We start from the raw sequence: 11,454 nt of genomic DNA, 5'->3' as shown, positions 1-11,454 counted from the left end.
GTCCTCCTCCTGTCCTCCCCTCATCCTCCCTCCTGTCCTCCCCTCATCCTCCCTCCTGTCCTCCCCTCGTCCTCCTCCTGTCCTCCCCTCGTCCTCCTCCTGTCCTCCCCTCGTCCTCCTCCTGTCTTCCCGTCCTGTTTGTGGAGTACAGTGTGACTGTAGGTGATGTCAGCCTGGAGCAGCTGCAGACTCGGTGACAGACGAGCAGGCGTTGGAGGACAAAGGTCGCTGGATTCGGACTCGTTAGCAGACAAAGACTTCACAGTTTCAGCCAGCGTCCATTCACTTTCTGACACACTGAGCAGCAGCACATCACTGCTGAGCAGCTCAGTTTGGCGCATCTTACATGAAATATTCAGAGTATTATGGGCTGTCACATCCCTTCCTGTCCTGCTTTAGCTTCTGTTTGTTGACAGATTTCCTTCCTTTTCTTTAGACTCGAGTCCAAGTGGCAGTTAAACTTGGCAGCAGACTGTTTGTTCTCTGGTGAGAATCTTTTCTTGCTCCGTCTCCTGGAGACCGACACATCCTTCACACCCGACCTCTGACCCAGCCAGCGTCTGCATCCTGACTGCCTTCACCTCCTGCTGAGCCCCTCTGAAGCCTGGACGCTACAGAGACTCTTTATTAAAGGAAAAGTCCAACATTTTAGAGCCATGACTCAAAACACACAGAGGCTTCTTACAGCTGCAGAACTCCTGATCTCCATCTATCAGTTTTCTTCAGTGATCCAGTGAAAGTTGTCTTTACATCCACCAGCACACAGCAGACAGCAGCTGCTGACAGCTCGTCCAGCGCTGCCGATCGCAGACGGCCCAGCAGATGTACAACAATCCCAGGTCCATCCTGTCGACTGGCCCCGAGGAGTCTGTGTCGTCTCCCATATTGTACATATTCATTATTAATGTTTGTCAGCATCTCTGTAACGGGAGGTTTGTCTTGTAATTGTGTTAATGGTTCCAGAGCATCACTGATTAAAGTTTAAACATTCTGGGGAAATACACAAATGTAAGATTTAAAACAGATGCACCGACATCTGGGTCGTCCTCGCACCAGCTCCTGACTTTCTCATGAACTTCATGTAAATACTCGTCCAATACATTGATGGTGTTGTGAAATCATTCGAACACTCTGTGGGCTGTGAGGTTTTTGAGCTAAATGTTCTCATGTTGAACTTTGTCCAGAACATCACAGAAACCCTGAGGATCATTTACAACCTGTGATGTGAAGACTAGTGGAGCACAGAGCAGCACCACAACACATTGTGTGATTCTTCATTTAACAAACTGAAGGGTTGTGAAGCATCCAGCTAACAGCAGCATTCAGTCAAGACAGCTGAAAAAAACGACTTGAGACAAAATGAGTTTAAAGTGTATTTTTTAAAACATCTGAAAGAGAAAACAGTGAACAGAGAAATCAGGTCACATCAAAAGTTGTTTTGGTTCTTCTGTGACATGAAATCACATCCAGCTGCAGCAGAGACGAGCTCACAGCTCAGAGCACATCCAGAATCTGGACTCCACTTTAGATTAGAGTCAGATCACAATCAGCCAAACGTCGGTACAAACATGAGCAGCCACTAAAACAGCAAACGGTACGAAAACTCAATAATGTTGGACTGAAATGAAACGTGTCTTTATAATCGCTGCACATCTTCAACACAAACCTGCAGACAAACGACACGCTTCACATCAGACCTTCTTCTGCATACAGAACACAGAGGCAGGCAGGTTTAAACTGTCAGAAACCAAAGAGCTCGTCACACAGAAGACACGAAGGAAACAAGACATTCATTAAAGAGGTATTAAAGAGGCAGTTAGCTTAGCTTAGCTTAGCATAAAGCCTGGACTCAGGGACGGCAGTCAACGTTTCTGCAGACGTGTCGATGTGTCACATGATCATCAGCTCACACACTGTAAAAAGATTTAAATGTTTTGCTTTGATTTTACATTCAATCTCATTTATTTTGTTGTATGATTAATTAATATGTACACATATAAAAACAATGAACAGTTTAATAATGTTATATAAATAATCAGGCTTAAAACTGCAGAGAAGTGCTGTTCTTGGTTTATGATGTGAAATCTGCCAGATGTCTGTTAATTATCACATGTGATGACAGAACCAACACTTTGTTTAATGTTTCACTCATGTTTATCTTGTTTATCTTATTCTTTTGTTCTGTATGAGTCTCTTTCCCAACATATCCAAAAATGATGCTTTGGAACAGAAGGTCGGGTCGGACGCCATCACAAAGCCTCATTATTTAACACAAACAGCAACTTTAATAAACACAATTACAGCATTCATACAGCATTCGCATCAAAACTTCAAAACATTTCAGAGAAAATCTGTGAAATAAACAGATTATTCCAACATTTTTACTGTTTTTAGAGACAAAATGTGTGATGTCATATGAGAAACAAAGTTTCAGCGTATCTGTGATTTACAGAAATGCACATTATTTATTCTGCTGTCAAACTTTAAAATCACGTAAAGCCACAAACTGTAAATAAATCCACTTGTGTGCAGACTGAAGAGAAACAGATGTTATAAAAATCTCTAAAGGTGTTCGGTGGCATATTTTTTAGCTTTGGTGCAAGTCAAGCTAGCTCATTCCCCCTTCTTATAGTCGTCATGCTAAGCTAAGCTAAGCTAAGCTAAGCTAAGCTAAGCTAAGCTAAGCTAAGCTAAGCAGCTCCCCTCTCTGTGTCTGCCTGTGTTCATGCCATGTGAGCAGAATGAGACGATTCTGACTTGTTTCATGATGATCTCACTTTATATAAACGTCCCACTGAGCTTCTCTCACTGTTTGTATCAGATACAAAGAAAGTGAAGAGGATTTAAAATGAGCTGATATTTTTCTGTCAGTGTTGACATTGAACAGTTTCACTGGTTCTTGTTCTCAGCTGACATCTGTTTTCATTCTTTTTATAAACTGAGAGATAATGTTATTGTAATGTAACAGATCACATGACATGAACGCAGCGTGAACACACGGATGTTTTAACCCTCCGTCAGAATTCTTTAAAGTTAAATACACAAAGCAAATTTGACAAAGAATGTAGTTAGAAGGATAAAATAAAGCAGTGGCGGTCTGCATGATTCAGCTCACTGCCGCCACCAGTTTACATTTATTTCAGCCTTAAATACAAGAATCTTAACAGTAATAATGATAAAAACTACTTAAATGTGCACTAAGAGAAACCGTTACGATCATCATGCAGTTTTAAAACGTATCTGAATTATTGAAGCCTGAGCTTTGGCCAAGACTGAAGTTGCCGTGCTAGAAACACTCAAATATGAAGCTAATGCATCAGTGAAAAATAGCATACGTCAGATTTATCACTCGCAGTAAACATCTAAACAAATATGGCAAAATACGCTCCGGCGTAGCAGGATAGCACCGTGTTCTTTCAGTTCTTGCATTCGATCATTATGGCACGATCGTCACATTCAAGAGAAAAATACTCTCCTTAAAAACAGGCTCAAAAGCATTTACATTATATACAGATGTACAATATATACAGTGTGAAGCAGCTGCATTTATAATGGAAATATAAAGCTTTCACACATCCTCACTGTCACAGCTCCTTCACTGTCAGGCACTACGCTGATTATCTCATTGGCAAAAAAGCTGAAGCAAAGACGACTATTCTGACACCAACTATATATATATATATATATATATATATATATATATATATATATATATATATATATATATATATATACACACACACACATATACATATACATATATACATATATATATATATATATACACATACATATATATATATATATATACACATACATATATATATATATATATACACATACGTATATATATATATATATATATATATATATATATATATATATACACACATACGTATATATATATATATATATATATACACACATACGTATATATATATATATATATATATATATATATTTCATCAGAGAGGATTTCAGCTGAACACACAGTTTGTAGCCGCTGTTGGTGTCTTTGCGTCTTGTTGTGGTTGTCTTGAGTCTCTTCAGTTGTTTCCATCTTGCTCTAGTCATTTTACAGATATTTTATTTTTGTGTCTCTTTGTTGTCTCGGTTGTTTATGGTTACTTTGTGGTTGTTTTGAATCTCCTTGTGGTAGTTTTGCGTCTCTTTGTGGTCGTTTTGTCTCTTTGTGGTAGTTTTGTGTCTCTTTGTGGTAGTTTTGCGTCCCTTTGTGGTTGTTTTGTCTCTTTGTGGTAGTTTTGTCTCTTTGTGGTTGTTTTGCGTCTCTTTGTGGTCGTTTTGTCTCTTTGTGGTAGTTTTGTGTCTCTTTGTGGTTGTTTTGCGTCTCTTTGTGGTTGTTTTGTCTCTTTATGGTCGTTTTGTGTCTTTGTGGTAGTTTTGTCTCTTTGTGGTTGTTTTGCGTCTCTTTGTGGTTGTTTTGCATGTCTTTGTGGTTGTTTTGCATCTCTTTGTGGTTGTTTTGCGTCTCTTTGTGGTCGTTTTGTGTCTTTGTGGTAGTTTTGTCTCTTTGTGGTTGTTTTGCGTCTCTTTGTGGTTGTTTTGCATGTCTTTGTGGTTGTTTTGCATCTCTTTGTGGTTGTTTTGTCTCTTTGTGGTCGTTTTGTGTCTTTGTGGTAGTTTTGTCTCTTTGTGGTTGTTTTGCGTGTCTTTGTGGTTGTTTTGTGTCTCTTTGTGGTTGTTTTGCGTCTCTTTGTGGTTGTTTTGCATCTCTTTGTGGTTGTTTTGCATCTCTTTGTGGTTGTTTTGCGTCTCTTTGTGGTTGTTTTGTCTCTTAAGTTCTTTGTAGTTGTTTGTTTTGCATGTGAAGCTCAGGGGCCTCTGAATCCCAGGGCTTTGACTGACAGGCCTGCTCTGTAGTCCACCCCCTTTATCAAACACCTTCGATAGATGGGATGACTTTGTGGTTTTGTTTAATGTTATTTCACTGTAGAGAGAGACACTGTGTGTAATGTACAGTACATTAATATTCAGGTTGAGAGCCGTTTGAAATGGCAGAAACCTAATAATGAAAGTTTCTTTCAGCTGTTGTATTTTCTCTAACTGGTCTGTTGGAAATCTGAAGCTCATGTTGTGCAGTCAGTCTGCAATAGTCTTGAAGTTATTATGACAATAACTATATTTAAGATCAGCATCCTACAAATCTGTAATCGTGTTGAGACATTTGTGTGATTTAATATGAGGATATATATTCTTAAAGCATAAAGACTTTGTTTCCAAGGTGACTGAGGAGTGTGTCTTTGGGTAAATGCATCCTGGTTGGTATTCAGGATCAGCTCTGCCTCGCTGTGTTCATGTTAATGTGTCGTTGATGTGTCATTCTGTTATATGTCAGGGTAGAACTCTGTGTTGACGTCAACACTGTGCAGGACAGACTTTGGATCAGCAGCTGACATCCTGTTCAACACCTCAGCTGACAGAGAGTAACTGCTGCCAGACTTCTCCTCGAACCAGCTGTCCAAAGCTCGCTTCCCATCAAAGCTGGAGATGGGCGGTCCGTTAACCGCCACGGTCAGCAGGTCGTTCATCTGCTCCAGAGTCAGCCGGGAACGGTTGTTCTTGCACATCTTCTGTAGAGAACTTCTGCCTTTATCACAGCAGGTCGTGGAAGTGGGCTGGACCCTGACAACCTGCACGATCCGGTTCAGCAGAGGAAAACGCTGCCTGTACCTGCAGATGTGACTAATGACCTCTTTAAATCCATTCATACTGTAGAAGTCTGCTTTCAGATCCTTCCACTCCACCACCAGACTGCCCCTGGCCTCCGTCCTGGCCTGGGAGCCCTCCTGACCCCCAGAGGGGATGGACTCCAAATGGCTGAATATAATCTGGATTTCTTCCTCTCCATAAACTTGTAGGTCCTCGCGGTTGTCCGGCCAGGTGGACAGGTCTAGGACCTTGCAGGCTTTGGCAAATGAGCGGCTCTGCATGTCCAGCCTCTGAGACAGGATGCCCTGGCTCCTGTTGCAGATTTTTTCTCGGATGGACTGAAACTTGGACTCTGCAACACGCAGATTCTTCAGCGCTACGCCATTGAAACTTTCTCGGAAACTTTCTTCGAACTCCTGCAGATACTCTCCGGGGGAGTCCACCAACTGGCCGATCTCCAGAATGGCCTCTTCTATCTTGGCTTCCACTTGTGACACCAGCAGGTACTCTCCCTGGAAAGTGAAGGCTAATCGTGAGAGAACAGCTATGATGTCGAGGAGGAAGTAGATGAGTTTTACAGACTGATAGTCCATGAGGAACTGGAGGAGGGTGAGGGCGATGGCGGCAGCATCCGCTCTCTGTGTCTGGCTGCTGATCTCCTTAAGATGAGTAACAACCTCCAGGTAATCTTTGATGAGTGCGTTCAGGACATTTGGCTCTCCTATGATCCATCGAATGGCTCTGATGTCTCCGAGGAACTCGGTCTCCTCTGACAGTGTCGGAGCAGTGGACCGCAGCTCGGCCATCATGCGAGGGGAGTAGCGGTAGAAACTGAGCAGCTGCTTGAGGTTGTTTTCCAGATCCTCCAGGCAGGACAGCTCCTTCCCACTGATGGCATCCAGCACCTCCAGATGAGGCCGATGGATCATAATGGGAAAGCAGAGGATCCATGGGTATGTCTTTTGTACGGCTATGTACAGGTTAGCTCTCATTCCTGAAGAGATGTTAGTGCCATCTACTCCCAGACCCACCACCAGCAAGTCCTGAAACCTGAGGCCCAGGACATTGAAGGCACGATCCACCGCCTGGAGATACCCATCCACACTGGCCATGCTCAGTCTCTGCAAGGACAGGAACTCTGTGTTTGGAGAGCCTTCATTGGTAATGAACTGGACGTAGACCGCCACCATGTCCGAGAACAGGTCATCGTTTTGGGCATCCAATATGACACTGAGGAAGGGAGACAGGCGCATCTTCTCAGCCAGGTCCTCTTTGACAGCACGGGCGATGTGGTGGATGAGGATCTGACAGTCTCCTTCATTCATGTACTGGTCCACCACTTTGAGCTCACACCTCTTCAGAAGCTCCGCCAGAGGACGGAAGTCTGAGAAGGGCCGTCCCTCCAGGGCCAGGTGGTACGCTGCGTTGAACAGCAGCATCATGTTCTTGCACATCTCCTCGGTCTTTTCTGGATGCATGCGCAGCTTGTACAGCTGCAGACACTTCTTATGGAGGTTGCTCTGGCTGTGGAGCTTGATGGTGTGGATCTTAAACTGCTTGGAGCCGATGATGAAGGCAGAGGTTCGAGATGACTGGACGGTGTACTGGCGGCAGACGTGGCACCACATCTCATTGAGGGTTGGTGAGTAGCGAAGAAACCAGAACTTTTTCAGCCACTCCTGCTTGAAGCGGCGAATCCGTCGGCCTCCTGCTGAGGAAAGTTTCGACGGGTCTTCTGGAGAAATCACAAGATCTGCAGCGATCGACTCATCAGCCGAGTCCACATCCTGGTCGTCTTCATCCAGAACCACCTGAGTGGGAGTCAGAGGCTCCATCCCTGCGAAGATTCAAGAAGTCATTTAAAATAATATCTGTTCAAAAAAGCATCTCCAAAACTCCTGACGGTCCATCATGAAGGTCTATACTGACTAACACTGATGAATACCTGCAGGACCAGAACAGTCTTCCCTGCCTAATGTTAGCATGCTAACACACTAAACTAAGATGGTGAGCATGGCATGTTTGCATTGTCACAGTGAGCGTGTTAGCATGTTGATGATAGCATTTAGCTCTTATGTCTGTAAACCAGATTTAAATCAACGAACAGGTTTGTTACGTGACGATCTGAAGATAAAACAGCTCCACGAAATAAAGAAAACTGAGGATGACGTAATGAAATGCTGCAACAGAAGAAACAGAAATGAAGCTCTCGGTCTGAACTTTGGGTCCGACCACAGTTTTTCGCAACATACCGTGGAAATCTTCAATGGGGCCCTGCTCAGGGTGGGGCGGGGCCCGGTCGAGTTGGGTCTGCTGAGACATTTGTGGACCAGCGGCGCCGCCCTGCTCTCCTCTGAGACAGGACAGCTCCTCCTCCAGCTCCAGGATCCTCCTCTTCAGTTTGACACAGTTGGGGCAGAAGGAGGTGGAGGGTTCCTCGCTGGTCTCGTCCTCCTCCTCTTTCTCCTCCACCTTCAGGTTGGGAACGTTAAAGCTGCTTTCAGAGGAATTTAAGCCCGACTTGAGCGCCACTGATTTACACTCACTGGGGAGGGAGCACTGGGACCTGGACTTGCTGGAGTCCTCTAGAGATGCCTCCAGGACGTCTTTGAAGATGAGGTCGATCTTCTTCCTCTTGGCGGGAGGCTGGCCGTCGGGCTCGTCACTGGGTTTGCCCTGCAGAGCTGACTGCAGACACGGAGACTTCAAGTTCTTCTGAGCGTTGGGCAGGACCGTCGGCTTCCCAGCACCTGCAATGACACAGTTTGTTTTAGCTGCTGTGAAAATGACAAACACACGTTAGCACATGGAGCAGAACTGATGCTAATGCAGCTACGCTAACATCTGGAGGAGCCGCTTCTCCCGCTGGTAAATGTAATTTAATAATAATAATTAATCTGATGATGGAATTATTATACAGTGTCACAGTCACATTCTTCTGCAGAGAACTTTTAATACTTCAAATACATTGTGCTTTTTATTTCAGCTGTACAGACTTTTACCTTTTTGACTTTAACTTGAACTGAGTATTTTCACAGTACAGTATTAGTACTTTTACTGGAGAGCAGGAGGTGAACAGGATGGTTTAATGACACACAGTGTGACAGCAGCGCCGCCTGCTGGAGATCTGCTGTCTCAACCTGAACCAGTGACGGAAAGTAATTAAGTACATTTTACACTTAAATAAATACTTTGAATACTTTTTCCATTACTGTCGTGTTCTATCTGAGTTACAGTTACAAACCCAGCAGAGGTGAAACTAACAGTAGTAGTAGAGAAAGAATAAAGCAGCAGAAAAGTAAAATACAGAACAGAACTTGAGTACTTTGGTTTATTTCATCACTGGCTGATTCAAATGCTGACAGATTTTTACTGTGAATAAATATAAGTTTTCATTTCCCTTCATTTCTAAAACTCTGTGTCGGCTCTCAGAAACACACATCGGTCGTCCACTATCACACAAGTTAAAATATATGACTTACTAAATTTTTCTGCTTTTGTTTCATTTAAATTAGCTAGTCTCTGTCAGTAGAACCTCTCACTCATCCATGCCACGCTCAGCAAAACAACAGCTCACCTGGGTCCAGGTTGTGGTCGATGCTCCGCTGAGAGACGCAGTGAAGCTGTCGGATGTAGTCGTCGCTGTACCACACCCTCAGTTTCTCTCCTGCTGCCAGCGTGCGACACACTCTGAAGTAGATGTTTCTATGATGCTGAAACGCCGTCAGGTTCCTGTCGCTCTCCTCAGACGAGGTCCGGACAAACCTGCAGGTCCCAAACATCAATCGATCAGAGCAGAATCTGATGAGACTCTGGGTGTTTATCCCTCCAGAATTTCTGATCTGCACCGACTGCGACTCTACACGATCCGTGCACAGTTTGATGGGAAGCATTACCTCATCCAGTTGGCTTTGGTCTCATCGCTGCCATCGATGGATTGATACGTGTTGTTGAAGTCAACAATCTAGAACGGACAAACAGAAAACTGGTTCACCACAGGACCTGTTCAGATTCAGCTGGAAAATATGACTGGAACTGGTCTGGACTGGTTCTTTACTGGTTGAACTTACTATCCAGGAAAAGAAGCCGGAGGATTTGTCCTTGGACACCAGCTCTCCCTCGTACGGTCCGAACAGCGCCCCCTTGGGGATGTTTGGATCCACGCAGCGAACATCCACCTCGTCTCCCTCCGCGAAGACCTCCAGGCCTGACGGGACAGTGAGTGCCGCCCTGTTGGGCAAGCCGGGGGCCGCAGGTGTATCAGGGATGAAGAGCGGGGGCCCGTGGGTAGGACACTCCTTCTGGAAATAGTCCTGACACTCCTCACAGACTGGAGGACAAATATCAGATGTTTACAGAGCGTCAGCATCACAGTCCAGGATTCTGCAACGTCTGAACTGCCTTGTTGAGATAACTGCTAATTAGCTAATGTTAGCATGCACACACTGAAGGAAGACTGTGAACATTAACATCAGCATGTTAGCATTCAAATGTTAGCACTTAGCTCCAAACATCACTGTTAGCATGGCACTCAGAGAAGAAGTGAAGAACAACTTACACCAGAGGTCCAACGACTGCTCGCTCATGTTGGAACCATGTTCACTTCACAACCTCTGCAGGACGACAACACACCGTCTGTTACTGCAGGACGACAACACACCGTCTGTTACTGCAGGACGACACACAGTCTGTTACTGCAGGACAACAACACACAGTCTGTTACTGCAGGACGACACACAGTCTGTTACTGCAGGACGACAACACACCGTCTGTTACTGCAGGACGACACACAGTCTGTTACTGCAGGACAACAACACACCGTCTGTTACTGCAGGACGACACACAGTCTGTTACTGCAGGACAACAACACACAGTCTGTTACTGCAGGACGACAACACACAGTCTGTTACTGCAGGACGACACACAGTCTGTTACTGCAGGACAACAACACACAGTCTGTTACTGCAGGACGACACACAGTCTGTTACTGCAGGACGACACACAGTCTGTTACTGCAGGACGACACACAGTCTGTTACTGCAGGAAGACAACACACAGTCTGTTACTGCAGGACGACACAGTCTGTTACTGCAGGACGACACACAGTCTGTTACTGCAGGACGACAACACACAGTCTGTTACTGCAGGACGACACACAGTCTGTTACTGCAGGACAACAACACACAGTCTGTTACTGCAGGACGACACACAGTCTGTTACTGCAGGACAACAACACACAGTCTGTTACTGCAGGACGACACACAGTCTGTTACTGCAGGACGACACACAGTCTGTTACTGCAGGACAACAACACACAGTCTGTTACTGCAGGACAACAACACACAGTCTGTTACTGCAGGACGACACACAGTCTGTTACTGCAGGACAACAACACACAGTCTGTTACTGCAGGACGACACACAGTCTGTTACTGCAGGACAACAACACACAGTCTGTTACTGCAGGACGACACACAGTCTGTTACTGCAGGACGACAACACACCGTCTGTTACTGCAGGACGACAACACACCGTCTGTTACTGCAGGACGACACACAGTCTGTTACTGCAGGACGACACACAGTCTGTTACTGCAGGAAGACAACACACAGTCTGTTACTGCAGGACAACAACACACAGTCTGTTACTGCAGGACGACACACAGTCTGTTACTGCAGGACGACACACAGTCTGTTACTGCAGGACAACAACACACAGTCTGTTACTGCAGGACGACACACAGTCTGTTACTGCAGGACAACAACACACAGTCTGTTACTGCAGG

The 11,454-nt window shown here is 44.9% G+C and overlaps 1 protein-coding gene across 3 annotated transcripts in view; it reads right to left on the bottom strand.

The window, feature by feature from the left end:
* Nucleotides 1-4,730: 4,730 nt before the first annotated feature.
* Nucleotides 4,731-11,454, bottom strand: part of prdm11 (PR domain containing 11) — an 8,744-nt gene continuing 2,020 nt past the window's right edge. Inside the window, exons 2-7 of one of the 3 annotated variants that reach the window (XM_037108472.1) lie at nt 10,229-10,339; nt 9,741-10,000; nt 9,567-9,634; nt 9,248-9,435; nt 7,923-8,420; nt 4,731-7,507 (exon numbers count right to left, since the gene is read on the bottom strand). In XM_037108472.1, coding sequence (XP_036964367.1) covers nt 5,346-7,507; nt 7,923-8,420; nt 9,248-9,435; nt 9,567-9,634; nt 9,741-10,000; nt 10,229-10,256 — 3,204 coding nt within the window. In that variant the 5' untranslated portion in view covers nt 10,257-10,339 and the 3' untranslated portion in view covers nt 4,731-5,345. The remainder of the gene's footprint in view (nt 7,508-7,922; nt 8,421-9,247; nt 9,436-9,566; nt 9,635-9,740; nt 10,001-10,228; nt 10,340-11,454) is intronic. The other 2 variants (XM_037108470.1, XM_037108473.1) reach the window with 2 other exon arrangements.

Source organism: Acanthopagrus latus, chromosome 8 (assembly GCF_904848185.1).
Source record: "Acanthopagrus latus isolate v.2019 chromosome 8, fAcaLat1.1, whole genome shotgun sequence".
NCBI lineage: Eukaryota > Metazoa > Chordata > Actinopteri > Spariformes > Sparidae > Acanthopagrus > Acanthopagrus latus.
The sequence above is the reverse complement of the archived record's forward strand: the minus strand, read 5'-3'. Positions and strand labels throughout refer to the sequence as shown.